Below are 18,774 nucleotides of genomic sequence, written 5' to 3' on the forward strand. Positions count from 1 at the left end.
TTTTAGCATTTACATGAGGAAGAGATGTCTGTATGTTCCAATTTCCTGCTCCAAGACACAGTAAAAATTCATTCACTGAAATATGTTGTAATGTATGTGGGTTTCAGTTCAGAATGTGGAAGGGCTGTATTTGAAGATAAATGTGTATGAATTCTCACAGTTTCCCCCAAATTATTACCCAAACACATGCATAACATTCATCACACCGTTCCAGGACTCTTTAGTAGATGTGCTCTGCACAGAGGCCTAAAACATACAAAGAAAAATACCTAACCCAGCAGCTAAGGTAGCAACAGCAGCTGACCTGAAGATACAACCATAGAGAAGCCAGTGTAACAAACATCTTGATTTTCTAATCATTATTTTCACAATATTCCCACATTACCATACTTCCAAATCGGACCTTGGAGTATGCAGGGACCAGGTCAAAGACGGGCCAAGTTTAATGACACATGGTTCCTTGCTAGTTTTACACATCCTGCCGTTTCTGAGAGATAGGATCTACAAAAATTATATGGTTTCTACTGTAAAACTGCAAAATTCTATGAAAAAAAATTCCCTTCACACTACCTCTGAAACCTGTTTTCTCCAGCCACTGGCAAAAGGGCCTTGTGCAGCCCAAAGCTGCCCTGCACAGGCAGGCAGCTACTTCCACATCTTCTGCTCACAGCTTGCTGCCTTATACACCTTTATTACTTCAGGCTCTTCAGTCTGAAACTTGATATTTAACCAGAATTTCTTAGCTCCTCAGGCCATAGGCCTATCACAAAGCTTTTGTCCTTTTTAAATACAGACTTGTGACAATTAATTTCAAGATGACTTCTGCTTAAACCATATATAATGAACAATGTAGTTTATTTTGTCTACAGAACTCCCCAACAGTTTTTTAACCTGTCTTCTTATATCACCATCTCTCTTTTGCCCTTGTTCTATCAACTGTTTTTATTTAATTTTTACTGAGCTACTAAAACCATTGTTCAGTTTTAGTATTACTGTTTTCTTTATCTCTAATACCCAAGAACTCTAATAATCCACACATGATAAAACTACACTGAATGTGATTTCTTTGAAAATCCTACAGTAAAATGAGAAAGCTAAATAAATCTGATAATTGATTTAACTCATTCTCCTCGACAAGACCAGGAGAGTACCTTTCAGGAGCAAAGGAAAGGAAGATGATGAACAAGGTGAAGATGGGCTGAAACACTACCAGACCCATTGCTGGCTCAGCACCTTCAGTTCATGGATTTCATCACGGTGTGATGGGTTACAGGGTCCTTAATTCTTAGAAATGTTAAGGCACACTTTGAGAGAGAAAGGGGTATTCAATTATTTATTTGCGTGTGTGTAAAAAGGCTATGAAGTTTTATAAGGAAATGCCATGATGCAAAGAGCAGTGATTTCAAGGAGTGATCTTCTGTGAGTGCTATTCCAAAACCCTGGATCAAATTGATTCCCTGTGACCTCTTCCCAGAGGCTTTTGAAGCCTTCGAGAGGCATTCACTTATTCCTGACAACGCTAAACTAATGGTGCTGTGCTCATCTCCTAAGAGAAAAATGCATGATCCACAAGTCTAACTAATTCCATAAAGACCAAGGGCTTTTACACAGCTGCTCCAGTTTCCTTCTCAAAGAGGGGGGGAAATAAATAAATAAATAAAGGACTCTGGCACCCTGCATGAGGACCAGCACAGCCTTCTCCGAGGGCCAGCAGCCCTCAGGCATGCCCAGTTTTTATCCCCTCGGTGTGAGGCCTGCGGGCAGCCTGGCCATCGGCGGGAGACCCCCAGTCCCTTCACGGGAGCTCGAGGCCGAAGGTACCCAACGCCCGGCCGCCATCACCCAGCGACCGCGTCCACTTCCCCCGCGCCGCCATTTCCAACGGCTCCCTCCCCGCTCACCCCCGCCTGTCGCCGAGCCCTGGGCCCGCCCCCGCTGTAGGTGCGGCCTCGTCCCCAACCACCCTCGGCCAGGTGAGACCCGGCGGGGGCTGAGGTACCCGGACAGAGCGACCCCGGTCCTCCGCGGCCAGCGGTGGGGCCGTGCCGGAGCGGGAGGGCCGTGCATGCCGGTGTCCAGGCCGGCCCCGGCGGCGGAGGGACGGGGGAGCCCGGATGTGTGCTGGAGGGACGCGGCCTTTGTGGCGCAGGGAAACTGATCTGCGGGGATGCCGGGGCTTGAATCACCCCGTGTCAAAACGGCACATCTTTCCAAAAATGAAAAGTTTGATTCTATTTTTTTTTTAACTTCGTAATTCTGTAAGTTGCGTGTAAAGGCTGCCTCCGCCACTTTGGGCATAGGAACGCTGGCAGTCTTAGTATAGTTTATGAACGATCTTTTTGCCCATTTATTATATTAACTTGTGTTTTGAGAAAATATATAGCAGTGTTACAAACCCAGCTTTAAATATTCAATATGTGGAATTCATTTGTCTAGAAGATGCTAAAACCCTTCATCAGTGATGAACTGCTTTCCCTGGTGTGTCCCAGCCTACCATAAATCAGCACTGGCTTTGGGCCCATGATGGTGAGTTATATGTATTAAAAGTCTTGGGTCTAAGCCTAGGTTCCCTGCCAAAATAGTGTGTTTGTGTCATTTTTCAATGCGAATTAGTACTAGGTGCGCATTCACTTTACTTTGCTTCATACTTTTGTCTCTGGAATAGAAAAATAAATAAACACAGCTTTCTCAACACTTGGACATTGATCAGAAAAATATACTCATATACTTGTGGAAATAGTCCCTTTTAAGTCAAGGGACTAGCCATGACTGCAGAGGAGTTAAGGAGTGCATGAGTCTGTCTCTCCCTTTCTCCCATGGGGTACATTAGTACTTAGTGTTAGGTCATTTAAAGAAGCCTGAAGGTATGTTTATGTTTACTGTTTGTGAAATACTTTCTTGCTTGTAACTTACAAGGGCACAGTTCTTACAATCACGGGGCTAGATGTACACAAAATACTACTGAAATGTGCTATATCACAGCATGAAACATTCTAGTTGGAAGAACAAAATATACATAAGAAGATGTCATAGGATGGGGGTAATTTTGCAGGGTCCTGAGTGGTTTGTGAGAAAGAGGGTTAAAGGGCCCTTTGGACTGCTGCTACTTTATTTTTGGTGTGGGAAGCATTATAAAACTAATGATCAGTCAGTGTACAATTCAAGACATCTCAAGGTAAATTCTGAAAGGAATGTGTTCTTCCAAACATAAATATCTTTCATTGTCACTTAACTTTATAAACTATATTTTTCTATTCTTCATGGTTTGTCATTGACTGACACTTTAAGCCTGTATTTCTAGTTGGGCAGATGTACTAAAGTACATGGTACAGCGGGGGAAAAAAAAAAAAAAAACAACAACAAAAAAAAAAAAAAAAAAAAAAAAAACTTGATCTGTGAAAGAAAAATGAGAGAACTGCTACTTTACAGCATTCTATTAAGATGTCATTAAAAAGATTTATCTGAAAAATACGCAAAAAGTGGAGGGCTTACATTTCAAGATGCTGTTGATTTTTTTCTAAAATAGCCCCTCTTTTTTTTAAGGTAATTCCTCTGGATTTTAATCCCTTTTTAGATTTTTAGATTTTACAGAGAGGATAGGAATTGGAGAGATGAAAATGGAAAAATATTGCAATTATCAATTTTTCAGTCTTTTTCATGTGTTACCCTGATCCATTTACAGTAATCAGCTTCGTAGTATGAATTGTCCCAACACAAATGGTAACAAACTTTAAATCTAGTTCACTTTTAGCTAAAGTTAGAAAGACCTGTCTTGTTATGAATTTGACAGTTAGGAGTCTCTTCGGTTTTCTGAATCTATATAAAGTACATTCTGCAAATTAGTAATTGACATAGCCTGTATGTTTGTCAGTTTCAAAAACAACTGCATTGGTGACAAATACTAAGCCACATTTTAAGCCGTGTATTTGATGATTTGAAAATTAAAGATTTCTAGTGATCGTATGAGATGTCTAGTCCTTCAGTAAGAGTTCTTAACCTCAGAGGGTTTTTTTTTTCTTTTTACTACTGCACTTGCTAGATGTTACCAGTTTGCATATATTTCTACCCTTTCTGTGATCCATTGAAAGTCTTTAATTATTTGATCATGCTTTCAACTTTTTCTTAAACATATCATTTGAATTAGAACTTTTCGGTTTACACCATGCTTCCTCCACTTCAATTTAAGGATTAATTATTACCAGAAGGTTTTTTTTCTGTGAAATATGTGTCTACGTGTTTTTTTACTAGCACACGTATGTTTTTTCCATGCTCAGCACCAACCGAGTGAGAGCTATACAATACAATGCGGAGATAAATTAATGTGATGACGAGCCAAAGCTAATAAGCACTGCTGAAAAGCAAAGTGTATTAGCACAATATTGAACCCAAGTTAATATATCAACATGGCTTCCATTCGCTTTGCAGTCACACAGAGCTATTTGCGTCTTCTTTCAAAGCCCTGCATGATATACTTGTTAGTGGACTGGGTCTATGAAAGCCAGGTACACTTTATGAGAAAACAGTGAAGAAAATGAAGTATTACTTTCTATGTCTTCTGTGTAATTCTAACTACAGTGGTGTTTGCAGATACTGTAGCTGTCCACCTTGCTAAGTGGCTTTAGCCTGATAAGCTTGTTACAAATGATATGGTTTCTAAATTTCATTTTCTTCCTAATCAAAAGGATGAAAATGAACTAATGTTTCTGACAACAGTATGCTATATGTTTCTAATTTCTGTGTGTTTATATTTTTCCATTTGTATTTAATTTACAGTCAACTTGGAGGTTTACAATAATTGTTCCTTGTTAAAATAGAATGCTGTTTAACATCAACTGGTTTCATCACATTTTCCTAAATGAATGGTGATATATTTTTTAAAATAGAATGATGTTCTAATCTTTCAACTGTGTAAATTGTTTATGAAGTCATGCAATTTGTCACTGAATTCCTAGCTCATTTGCAGTTGTTTATCATCTTATAATATTTTAAACTTTCTGTTGCTCTCTGGTTGTGAGAGACCAGTATTACATCTAAACTTTTCTTCATGTGAAGCTATACTTATATTCACCTGGTCAGCATATTCTTCTGATCTGTTTAAAAAAACGATTTCAGGCTCCAAAAAATTCCAGAAATTAAAACTAATTTAATCTTGCAAGTACTCTTTACTGAGCTGAAGCAATGTACATAAGCAAGATATAAAAAATGAATTAGAAGCACAGTCTTTTGATATGTTTTCTCTGAGTTGATGAGCACTTTCAGTTTCCACAGTGAAGGTGCATGTTGTCTCTTGTGACTGGTTCTACCTGCTATTTAAGACTGACAACTGCTTTTTACGTTCAGCGGCCCTTCACATTCTGCTGACTTCAGATGAAATTGCAAATATTCTGCATGATCAAAAAGAGAAGTGGGAGGCTTCCGTATCAATCCCTTCACTTTCTACTGTTCTGATTCTTCAACTGCAGAAATCCCTTAACTCACATTGACTTTAGCAGCCCTCAAAATAACTTAAGTGTTTGGTTTGAGTCTTAGGGTAATCATTCTCAAAGGAGACTGCTGAATATGAAAGAAGATAATTTGTCTAAGAAGTCTCTGCCGAATATCTCTAGATGGAGTGGTTTCTATTGCAGCTGTTCCATATGATTCTCTTCTTTTATATTAAATGTTAAGCCTCTCTTTAAAGGAATTCTGATGTTTTCCAGTGAGCACTTGATAAAAAAGAATAATAAAAAAAAATTTGTGTTAAAGATGATTTTCACTCATTTTTAAACCATGAGGAATCCTTCATTGTTAAAAATAAGGAGTGGTGATAAAATTACAATTTTAACTTGGAATGCGAGGAAAGGCATCATTGAGCACTTGATGCATAAAAAAACATTTTCCAAAATAGCATCAATATTAAGTTTTTGGAACTTGATTCTCTTGTGGTAGCCATCTGATGCAGTTGATACACATATTATGAAGGCTATTTAAGAATAGTATTTGTATCTTTTAAAATATTGTTTGAGTTTCAATATAGGAATTTTTTCATGTCAAATTCTATATAAATTTTGTTGTTTTTTTATTTGCAGGGTAGTGTATAAGTGTCTTTACTGACTGAAAACCTGAAATATTTTTTTTTTTGCTGTGAAAGCTGGAAAATGTTCAAAAATCAGTATCAGGTAAAACAGAAATACTTTCAGTTTTTAGCCTCTTCCATTTCACCTTTGAGAAAACTCAATTAAAATGGCTTATTCAGGGGAATAAAAAGTCCAGACACAGAAATGTTCTAGAAAGTGTATTATTCAGTATTTTTATATTTATTAAAATGTTACAAAATAGTGGGTGGCTACAGATGCTGTGAGGTTTGGAATGGATATCGACATGGTGATATCAGTGACTATTTTTCTGCCTGGTCCCCTGTGGGATAGAGAAGGTGCCCCATCTGCTCCCACCCAGTCATGGAAGCAGGCCCAGCTCTTAAGGTATAGTCAGAACGGGACAGTTGTTTTCTCTTCCTGGTCCAGCACAGGTTACCTGTCAGGTACCACCGGCCAGCAGAGTCACATTGTTCACAAACTTTAGTATCACATTTTCTGTTTCTTGGTCTTCCTTTTCATTACTCTACTTCCCTTTCTCTACACCAGTCCCCTCCCAAGAAAGCAACCCATCCCAATTAGTTTTTCACAATAGTCCCAGATGTTCTACATCTGTACGTGAAACGTATTTCTGGTGCTGTTACCTAGGCTATCGCAGCTTTATATGGTATTAATGATATGGGCACTTAGGTGCTGTTCGCCTTGTAGGAGTGCAGTCCCCAAAAGATGCCTCATACTGCCCTCCAACTCCATCGCTCATGGAGTTTGACAGTTTCTGGTATAACTCCTCCTCAACCGCCCACGAGATCCAGCCATCCATCACGGCACTGTCAGTAACTTCTGTCAGCTTCTCATACCGATGCTTGTTATATTCAGCATTTTCTCATGTTGTGTCCAGTAGTAGTTTTCCATGTCCTGTTCAGTTATTTTAACATCAAGACAGGGCATACTCACGGGCTGCAGCGTTAACAAAATGTACCTGTTTATATTTTGGAGAAAATTCCAGTTGTTTGGAAAGATTTGTTACAAACATACACACATTGGCAGTAACAACTTTCTGACAGCTTGGTCCTATAGCCCTTAAATATGGCTGATAACTTTTTAAATCGATAGTACATCGTATTTTTTAAATTCTTTTTCATCCATTATGAATTAAAAATGTATTTTATGGATGCTGTTTATGGAATGCCATTTTTAATCTCCTTAGAACTTAGTAAGTGTAGTCACTGGGGTTATCTGTCAGGCATGGGGGAGAAATAATTTATATATGGTACAGAGTTGATGTTCTCTGAAAGCATAATTTGAAGCATTTATTTTTCTGGCACGACTGCTTGCCCCTCTTGCTCATACTGACTTCTGTACAATTGTTTGGGCAGCTGAGCATAAAGAGTATTGGGAAGTGCATACAACTAGAAGTGAGAAGGGAAAGACAAAGTTGTAGTGATTGATTAGGTTGACCATAATGCTGAAAAAATGCTGATCAAACCATAGCCTGAGTACATCAGAAGACATTTTCTGTGACATCAATTGTGAAAAACACTGAAGCAGATAATTCCATAAGAAGAGCTGATAAAGCCTGCTTCCCTAAATGCTAATGGTTAAATTCTTTGATGTCTTTATATGTTTCATGAACTGTTCTGTCAAATCAGGCTGGAATTTGGTAACTAGTAGAAAAGTTACAGGAAAATCTCTTTGACATACTCACACATGTAAACAGAACCAGCATGACTCTGTAAATGTAATTTCCTTAGGATGTTAGACAAAACATCAAACATGCAACAATTTTTTTGATCATTTAGCAGTATGTTTTAAATCTCACATTATTTGGTGAGTCATAGAAATAAGGCATATCTAAGTATAAATTGGTATCTCCAGCATATTTTTAGATTTTTTACAATAATTTTACTTTTCAGAGAATGAAATATATATAGAGAATGAAATATATATATATATTTCATGATATTGCTTCAAATTTATGTTCTGATCTTCTAATAAAGATAAATATTGACTATATGCATTGCTATATTGTAGTAGTCTAGAGGCTGTTAATACGCTATTGTCTGACTGATCAGTAATACTGACTGGTGTGGGGTGGGATTGTATTTGGTACATCACTGGTACTCTTGACCAGTGATGATTCTGTACTGAATATTTGGTTGGTTGATGCATCCTTAAACCATTTTATCATAGGGTGGTCCATTTGTTGAAATATTCAGTGCCCAAGGCAAGAACCCAGGAGCAAAATGGAAGATTTTTGGCAATCCTTCAGCTATATGGAAAGTAAGTTTTTAACAAACTTATTAAACCTAGAGTAGAAAACTTAGAAAAATGTGAATGAAACTTTATTTTAAGATGAAGAATTATATTAGGATGCTTATGTTTGTTTGTTTGTTTGTTTTTGTAGGAATATGATAAAGAAATAAAGGGCTTTGTTTTTGTACTTGAAGGAAGCAGTCAAATCAACAGAATGCAGCTACCAAAGGAAACTAAACAAGCTCGTAAGTGCCAAAGAACTAAATGTCCGTGATGCTGTTCTGATTATTAAAGCAGTCTTATATCGGAATGTCAAACTTGTATTATTCTCCCTTAATTTGAGCTTAGTTCAGCATTAGCAAAGTGTTTTTTCACTAATTTTTTAGTAGGTCAGCACAAATAAGTAAAAGGTATAGAAATGCTGAGTTAAAGTTCTTAAGGGAAGATCCTTGGTTGCTGTATATTGTCCTAATTCTGCTGGTTTGCTTCTGTGTCTGATCCTGCTACAGACTGATGTCTGTCAAACACCGTCTGATTCTATCAAAATAACTGGTGCAGTTGGAAAAAATAGATAAGCTTTCGGGACGTGTGTTAGAGCACTTGTCTTTTCTTATTTCTACTTCATCAATTTGTCTAATAAAAGATATTATCACTATACATGAATTTTGTATTAACTGAAATCACTTTGGTGTGATGACTTTTCCCTCAAAAAAATCCCCAAAAGTGGTATGAATAATGCTATATTTTTACATTTCTTATTCAAGTATGTTTTTGCTATTGAGTCCGAGATCTTAACACACATTATTGTAGTCAAGTATGTTGTGTAAGAGCTAGATCTTGAACTTGTTTAAATCAAAATCATAACATTTATTGGAATGAATTAAGCCACATCATTTGCACCAAAACAAAGCCCCAAAATCAAAGCAGTTTGTGTTGCAGAGGACATACAGCAATCATCTTAATTCATGCCTTAAATTCCACTGCAGGGTGTTGTATATTATAGGGCTTGTAGTAATGAACCAAGCTGTTTTAGGTTTAACCACATGCTTTTGAAGAAAAATTGAGTTGGTGATTTTAATTGATTAAAGTAGGAATTGTCTAATATACTTCTCATGCATGGTATTTAATTACCAATTAATACACTTTTTCTCAAACATACAGAAAAAAATAATAAATGAGAAGTTATTTAGACTGGTTATGCACTAAGGCCTTGAAAAATAATCTGATTTTTATAAAAAAGTTCAGTATTATATTCAGTATTCTAAATATTAGACTAATGTATCTTTCTGAGAAATCCAACCTTAATTTGTTTATTGTCAATCCTAAAATAAACTATTACAGCCTAAAAAGAGGCTTGAGAATTACTGCTGTGCATTATCACTGCTAAAAATAGTTTGGTTTTAAATCAACTGTAGCTAGTGCTGCAATACTGTAGCCAAATTCCCATCTCTTATCATTCTATCTCCCTGTCCCATTCTGTTTTCAGGTGTGTGCCTTAGGTATTTCATTTCTGTCAAATATACAATCTCCCAGTTGTACTGTAAATTTGGAATGCTTTTCCAGAATAAAAGACATTATGTACACAAATATAATTTGAAATCTTAAAATGCTATTTGACCCACAAAAGAAAAAAGTTTTGAATTGGCATTTTTCAGAAGAAGAAATAATGTTGCTGTCGAGTCTTGCTAAGTCAATGAAGACCGGCCCATATCCTCACAGGTGGAATAGCTAACAAAAACACAGAACGTTCAATTCACACAGCTTTGTACTATCTGTTTTTCGCCAAATTCCAGGATTCCCTGGATCCCTAAAGTTTTCTTGTGTTCATTGCCTCAGTTAAGCATGATTGTTGTAAAAATCAGAATACGCCACTCAGCATTGTTGCAGTAATCTGGATTGCATTTTTACTCAAGATTTTTTTAAAGTTATTAGTAAGGTTTACATTGTCACAAATGTAAAAGGAAGCTTCATCTAATTTTAAGATAATCTTGATATGAATGTATTACTTTATTTTATAATTGTTACAGGATGTTTGGTTCACATACTCTTGGAACACAATATAAGTGTACATAAAAAATCGGTTTCTTTTATTTTCATGAGAACTCCTCGTAACGACACAGATGAAACTTCTAAAATAACACTTTCACTGCAGTTTGATTTTTTTTTTTCATGTTCATGTGTTTAGTGAACCTTGGAAAATAGTATTGCAAGAGCAAAACTGTATAGTACAGCATTGAAATGCTTGATGGTGAAAGGTGTATTTGTACGCACACAGCATAATTATTTTTTTTCTGTTTCTAGTGGGACTGATCCAGCAGTTTCTGACACTTCAGATTTTTGTGCCATTGGGACAAGACTTCTCCACTGAGTTACTGTAAGATGCATAAAATTTCCTTGAATGCTTAATGTAAAGCGGATGCCTGATTGCAACCATTAATTGTAATGGCAGATTTTCCATTAAAGCACAATGACTTACCAAGTCAATAAGAAGTAATTAAGCTAATGAGATCATTATTTCTTGGATATTTTAACTACTGACATTCCTCTGAAGATTAAAAAGATTCTTAAAATCGTGAATGAAGATGGTAAGACTGAAGAAATGGGACTTGAATTTATCAAACAAAATATTGGCTCACAAGGATCTCCCAAAAATTGATAAGAAATTTATCAATCACTATTCCAGGGTCCATTGCTTTAGGGGAAAAAGAAATATTCTAATAATTAGATTAACAAAATAAATATTATGTCATTAGAAGCCCTGCAAGAATAGATGAGTTAAATGATATGTAATTAAACTGGGTAAACTCAGTGCTGAATTTTATTTTTGTTTGTCTTTCTGTAACTTCTCTGTTCTTTGATGAATTTCCTGAGTGTAGTTCTGCTTACACTTTCTGCTCCTATGGTTTTAATTGCTGTATTACTTCTAAAAGTGTTTAGCAAAAGGGACTAAATAAACAAGATAAGTCATGCAGTAAGCAGAAACCAAGTACACAGATTTGCTTCTCATAGGCATTCTGTAGACAGATGGCAGAGGCTTAGTGCCAGGTTCAGGAACATATCTTCAAATTGCCTATGGTTTTGTACTGGGTTTGGTTCTTCTGGACGTTCATCTATACCTCTTATCAAGAACTTCTCTGCAATTCTTCCTCTTTCATTTTCCCTTTTTTATCACTTGTTTTTATTTCTTCTTTTTTTTTTTTTTTTAATAACCATGAGAACTCTACTTTTCTGCTGCCTCTTCCCTTGTTCTTTGCAGTTTCTCTTTTGAGCTTATATCAAGGCTTTACGGTTTCTCATTGCTTTTCTTGTTACCTCCCATTGCATTTGTATTTGCTATATGTAGCATATATAAACATTCACTACGTTGACAATATTTGACTATATTTACTATATAAATTTAATATATTTAAATAGTTGTAACTTTTATTTTTTACTTCTTTTATTTTTTCTGTTAACATTCCAGATTCTAAATCAGTATTATCAGACAGCCTGGTAGAAATCGTAATTCTCTCTCCTCTTACATGCAGTGGTTTCAGTGCCTATGTTGATGAAGTAATCTGTCTTAATACATTTCCATTGAATTTTTATGAAAGAATAAATGTTTAATTCAGTGTAAGTGTTTCACTACTTAATTACGTTGTAATAAAATTGTGCTTATGCATTCAAAGTAACCAAAGCTACCAAAAGGTATATATGTAGAAGATGATAGAAACTTATTTCAAAAAAGTAATGTTTTGTATTAGAAATCAGCTGTAATTTATTGATGTACCAATAAACTCTGTGCAAATACTTGCAAAATAGACACTGTATTTTATTTTAGAAGACTCCTGATAATCCAGCAACTAATGAAGGCAAGTCCTTCTTCCTTCTTGTTGCTTATACATACTAGTAATAAGTGACTGCCATTCAGTTCTTTTTATTTCAAATGTTTTGAAAGGAATCTGTTGCTTGTTTGTGGACAGAATATTGATTGTGCTGGTGCTTCCTGGAGTTCAATGGTCCAAGACAGTTTTTTACGTAGTCTGGCTACGTACTTATAGTTTAGTCTTACTACTGAATCCTTGAGTAGCTTCATGTGAAAATTCATACCATACCAAGCCATCATACATGCAAATTTATTTTTAAGTAAAAAACACTTTGGCAAGTTCTATAACAGCAGCAAACGATGCTTTATGGTACATTTCTTCCCCTCCCATTCTGCGTAAGTAGAAATAGTATGAATATAGTTTGAGTTTCATCCTCACTTCTGCATTTTATTCAGTGACTTATCTGATCAGCAAACAAGAATTTCCTCAAGGCCATCCATCACTGCTGGCGTCAGCTGAGCTAAACCTTCTAACTTGCTCCTTTCAACCAGTCATGCAAGATTCCTGTCATAAATACTGAATGTGCAAACAACTGTTTAAATTATCTGTCTTGCCTTTTCTTTGGAAAAAAAAAATTAAGTAGAAATGTAGGTACTTTGTTAGAGGGCATGAATAGATGAGTATCACCACATTAACAATCAATGTATTGATCTGCCTAAGAAATGTGTAAAATAAATTGTGGATGAAGAATTTGGTGAAGCATAATAAAATCTGAAATAAGGTAGAGAGCATGTAATTTATGCAGCCTTTTTGAAGCAAATAATAGCAAAGCTGTTAGTAATACTGGATATAACCATCTGTTGTAAATGTAGTAGCTGGTTGTTAAATCCTCAGAATTATGGATTTTGCTACCTTTCTGAAAAAGCAAAAGTAGCTCAATGTTTGGAAAATATTTGTGCATAAAAGAAAACAGCATCTGGCTTGTGTTGGCATTCTTGGTTTAGTTCCCAATATATGGACATGTGCAGGTGCTAGCATTTCTGCTTGGCATCTTGTCAAGCACACATACATTCATTCTTAAAATACTATAATGCCAGTCATTTGTCATACTTTATTCCTGATGTGTTTTTATTAGATGTTAGGTATCATGGGAAATTAGTAAGTCATATAATAAGTTTTACAGCAAACAGGTAGAGTTGTTGATGTGAGAAAACAGACCTTTAAATTGTACTATAGATTTCTCCCCTCCCAACAGAGAAAAGTATAGAGATATCTGGGGCACGAACAAGAGTTAGAGTTCTGTTTCTGGTTATGTACTGAAATGCCGTGTGGCCTTGTATATATCCTTGGAATTTGGTCTGCCTTTTTTCTTCCCCCCAAGTTCTTTCATACAAGTTGTGGGAGTAATATTTCTCAAGTTATTTTGAAAGTACATTACAGAGAGTTAACTACCTCATTGTTGCATGATACTTTTAAACATCCAAAACACTGAAAATTGGAGTGGTTATAAATTTGTCCTACTTGTCAGATATAAAAAAGGATTCATGCAATTAGTATAGAATTGAAAACAAAATTCACAGGCCTGGTTTAAAAATAAGTCACTAGTTATATTGGCATTTGTTCTGAAAAAGATAGGTATTTTTCCTCCCCCTGGTCAGGATAAATCTTTATTCGGGATAAAGCTTTATTCTGCAGATATGTCTAATTTCTCACATTTGATGACTTTGACTGCTTCTGCAGCTGTAAACCTATTCTAAGTCTTCTTATATCAATAGTTCCATTGTTCATTCAAATAATCAGTATAAAACATGAGGCACGGAGAAAGACTTTTTTCATTGTTGAAGGTTTTGAGCCTTTTTCTAGAGTATTGTCAGGTATTTTGCAGCTGCAGAACAAGAATATTCCCAAGTGAGTAATTTCTTGTTTCTTCAGTTATTGAAGGCGAGAATTCAGAATAAGTTTTTCATGTTTTTATAACAAAAAAATATATATATATTAAAAAGTGTAGATTCCAAATTTGTTGTAAATGTACATGTTTTCCAAGGCTAGAAAGAAAGAAATGAGGATGGTGGTGCTGAATACACATCCTGAAACACTGATGAAATTACTGACACCTGGAGGCACAGGTGGCTAAAAAGTGGAGTGTTATCAGTTATTTTGATGATAATCTTTTTATAGTAACTTATGAGAATTAACAAAAAAATAAAAAAGTGATCAAATCCTGGCACAATTAAAGCAGACAAGACTAGCATGATATCTGATATCTGACTAATACATAAATTCTGAGGTTCTGAATGGCTGATGTCCTGATGATATTACAGAATAAATAGCTGTGCTCTAAGACTTTATAAAGTGAAGAAAAATATTTATTATGTGTATTTTGGCTGGTGCATCACTTTAAATAACATGCAGTAGATTGAATCGTGTATGTTTGGTTGGTAGGGTTTGTTGTTCTGGATGTTCATATGTCGAGTAAGATAAATGTAGGAACCAGTGTTAGCAAGAAAACTTAGTTTTGTCTTTTTAAAGGCAGAATTCTTAGCAATTCACATAATTCAGTAATTAGAATAAAAGGTTTAAATGTGAGAAATATGTCTGTACTTAAAAGATGTATTACATATAGCAGGTATGAACATAACCTTTTCTTTGTAAACATGAAAAGACTGATTGTCTCTCTTGAGTAGATAAATTCGTGGAACGAAAAATAAAGTGAAAAGAATAACAGCCAATAAACTAAAGAAAAGACACAACAGAATTAGTTACAGGCATAAATAACTGCATTATAAGGATAATTTGATTCTGGAAAAGATATATGCACTAAACTTTCCACATATTAATACTCATTAGAGTACTTTGTCTATACTGAACAAATCAAAACCTATTTTCTAGAATTACAGTTTTCTAAATGATTTGCCACAGCTGGCTGTGCTTCACAGGCACATACCACCATGCCGTTAAAAAGAATTTACTAAATACTTGAAAATGAGAGAAAGAGCCACATGAATGAGCAGGTATCAAAACCAAGATGTTAAAATATTTATAGAAGATTCCAGAACATGTAAGAAAATATCAGTGACCATTTCCACAGTGTTTTTTTGCAGGGGGAGGTTGGGGAAGTTTGTGAAGTTCTATGTGTAATGAAGCTTTTACAACAAATTATTCTTGATCATTGAAAATATCAGATCATTCCGTTGGAGAATTGATTGCAAGTATGTCAATATCTTGCAGAGAGAGCTCAGGAATCACCATTTCTTCATAATTGCTAGCATTTGGAAAGCTTTTATATTCTAGCTGTCAGATTTCATGATTCTCTTTCTGAACCAGCCACCTGTGGTACTGCCTTTTTATGGATACTGTTTAAGGGGACTTGTGTGGGTTTTTGTTGTTGTTTTGGTTTGTTGTTGTTGTTTTCTTTTTTTTTTCCTTGTCTCCAGAAAAAGGTTATCAACATAGAAAATTCCAGTATATAAAAAGAAAGATGGTTCTTTGCATCTTGTTCCCTAGGCCTATGTGACATATAAATCTTCTCAGTCTTCTGTTTTGTAGAGATTTGATTGATTATCACATAACTAAGTCTGTTTTAATGAGGGCAGAATACAGTGCTCTGGATTTCAGAAGATCAGACAGGCAGTTCAATAAGATAATATCTCCTACAAGACCAATTTACAAGTAGCGAGTAAAATAAAACATGAATGAAATACAGACCATTCCTAAAAAAAAGCAAATTTAAGAATCTGTGACCATGGCGAATCACTTAACCATTATTATTCCTCTGTTTTTCTGTCTTTAAAGTGGCGCTGATGATGGTACTATCCAACATTTGTGAATCATGTAGCGTTTATGGAGAAAAAGGCCCTATGATAACTAAGACCTAATATGCTAACATACTAATAGTTAAACTTTACCAGAGGATTCTGCCTGGATTTCAACCAGGATATATAGAAATTTCCATGAATAATAAATTGCATGACAGTTGCTCTTTGCATAGCAACATTAATGAAATATCTGCTTTCATGTTTGGTAAACTTCCAGGTTAAGTCATTTATAAGGAGAAAAACACTTTCATTTTAAGAACAAGTGAGCCTAATAAATGAAGCATCCCTTCAACAGTCCAATGTCATTTTTTTAAGTTCATTTTAAGCCTTGAATTGAACATTAACAAATGGTTATAAATTATTATACATACAGCATAGCAAAGTGAATAGGTAATCTGAGAAGATGAGTTTATCTATACTCTTGGGTAGTTGCTACTATTTACTTGCAATCTCACTATAGTTACCATTGTGAGGAGAATAGTCAATCAAAGTAGACTATATAAAATAAAATTGAAAATTGAATTGGAAGGTAATTTTACTTTCAAATGTTTTGCAAATGTAGATGTTAAGTGTGAAATGAATGCAGTTAATGGCCATAGCTGAGAGAGTTATGCACCTGCTGATCACAGGAATATTATTATAAATGAGGTTGATTTTCCTGTTGACTACCTCATTTTTCTCAACATAGTCTCATTACTTTTCTATCACATGTCTGACCCTTAGATATAAATACTCAAACACAGATGTAATAAAAATACATTAACTCTTAATATAGATTTTTTTAAATACATCTTTGAAAATCAAGAAATGTAGTACAGATGTTTCTTCTTTTTAGGTTTAACATAGGTGATGCTGTTTGATAAGAGAAAAAAGGTTGAGTTTCAATACAAGTACTCTTGAATCATTTTACAAGTGAGAGTTCTAAAGTTCTAACTCCCATTGTCTGAATTATTTCAGATAAGTGTTTCATCAGACATTTGTTTCATTTTATTTCCCAAGGAGCAATGTAACTGAGTCAAAGTTTCACCAATTCCTGAATAATTCTGTTTCTTCTACAAAAACATAAATTATTTTATAGAATTTTAAGACCACCTTCTTTCTCCAATTTTGCCCCTTCTTCAAATGTTTACCTCATTTCTACTGTAGAATATAAATATTTTTATTGTTCTAAATTTATCTGCTGAAATAAGTTTTAAACTTCTTTAGGTGTGATTATAACTATATATCTAGGGTTTGCTTCTTCTTTATAGCATACATGCCATCACAAAAAAGCATTTTATTTTAGACATATATTTCTGATATAAATGTGTATATTTTTATCTAAATGACTGTTTTGTATTGCAGTTCAGAATGCAAATGAGCTTTACATTTAGTAATGTTCTTTTTATTACAGTGAATATTTTTCAGAAGAGAGAAAGATAAAAATATTCATACAAAAATAAACTGTCATTTCAACATATTTCTTGAACTAATGTTATAAAGTGAAATTAAGATTTTATAGCCAGTTATTTGGAGATATGCATGGCTTAAGTTCAGGGTCCTACTGTTTTGTCATGGCATTATTTAAAGCAACATTCTCCATTGAGAATAACACTGAGTTTCATCAGGAATAGTATTTTTATTTGTTTTTCAGCACAGTTTACTGCAACTACCAGGCTCCTCAGCTATACACATAACCAGGGCACATAGGGCAGTTTCAAACAACCACTACTTCAGTTCTTTAAAATTCTTTGGTGCCTTAGTTTCATAGCACTTCTGAACAGCAGGATTTAGAGCAGTGTAGAGAATTTCTGAAAAAATGCAGCCATGGGTTTTTCATCAATGGGTATATGAGAATTTCATATATCATATGAAATATGATGGATGGAACTGAGCCTGGACCTGGAGCACAGGTTTAGCTATGTGGCCAACTTGCTCATGATATTAAGTGAATTATTTCACATTTTACCCCAATTTCTTCAAAAGCAAAATCAAGCCCAGAATGCTATCATTGTAAGACGCTTTAAGGTCCTATGGTGAAAGCACTTTTCAGGGGGTTGATGGTACTATTCATCCACTCATAAATATATGTGCAGCTGATACTGAATTCTACTCTCAATATCAGTGCTGAGGATGCAATGCTTTACCCTGGCACAGAAGTGAAATTCCTGCCTTGAGGTGCATGCAACTTATTTGAGGAACTACTAGTCTCTCTAAAGAAACTGCTAGTAGGCTCTTCCACTCCATTTTGATTTACCCACTGATGTTATGAGGACGGATAGATTAAAGATCAGGTGGCAAAGTTCAGCAAGGGAGAGCAAAGAAGCAGCAAGACCTGTAAGGCCTGTGAACTTTTTTTGCTTTGCCTGATGCTCATAACAACTTGGGGAAACAACCTGTTTTTATCAGCCGTACTAGTAGAGCCCTTTAATATTCACATACTTTCAGTGATTTTTGAACTGAATGCTGTCGTGGGTTGAAATATTGAATTCACAAAAATAGATGAAATGTGTAACTTGCTCCAGAGTTAATGCCTTTCTAAGTTGCCCCAAGGAATCCCAAGAACGTTTCAGGATGTTTATCAGCAAATTTTGGGTGACAGCATTTCATTAGTTCAGCTACAGGTAGTCCTTGCTAATTAAAAAGTGTTTTAATTTAAAAAATGTGTAGCCTACAAGGCAGTCTCACAATTTTAAAGTAGAACTCAGCATTTGAATCATAATTATTTATGAGTAATTACTTTTTATAAGAAATGAAAACTGACAGAAAGTTGTTTATTGTAATTATTTGTCCTCTTGTCAGAGGGACTGCTAATTATAGAGAAATACCCATCTGTTAAAAATGGGC

General features: G+C 35.1%; 1 protein-coding gene across 3 annotated transcripts in view; it reads left to right on the forward strand.

Annotated features, from left to right (window-relative positions):
- Positions 1-1,948: 1,948 nt before the first annotated feature.
- CFAP20DC (CFAP20 domain containing) overlaps positions 1,949-18,774 on the forward strand; it is a 67,430-nt gene continuing 50,604 nt past the window's right edge. For 2 of the 3 annotated variants that reach the window (XM_082768566.1, XM_082768568.1), the window contains exons 1-5: positions 2,081-2,526; positions 6,069-6,158; positions 8,265-8,354; positions 8,479-8,572; positions 10,629-10,701. In XM_082768566.1, coding sequence (XP_082624692.1) covers positions 6,138-6,158; positions 8,265-8,354; positions 8,479-8,572; positions 10,629-10,701 — 278 coding nt within the window. In that variant the 5' untranslated portion in view covers positions 2,081-2,526; positions 6,069-6,137. Of the gene's footprint in view, positions 1,974-2,080; positions 2,527-6,068; positions 6,159-8,264; positions 8,355-8,478; positions 8,573-10,628; positions 10,702-18,774 lie in introns of those variants that run through there. The other variant, XM_082768567.1, reaches the window with a different exon arrangement.

This window comes from Aythya marila (genome assembly GCF_965140915.1).
Source record: "Aythya marila genome assembly, chromosome: 10".
Taxonomy (NCBI): Eukaryota; Metazoa; Chordata; class Aves; order Anseriformes; family Anatidae; genus Aythya; species Aythya marila.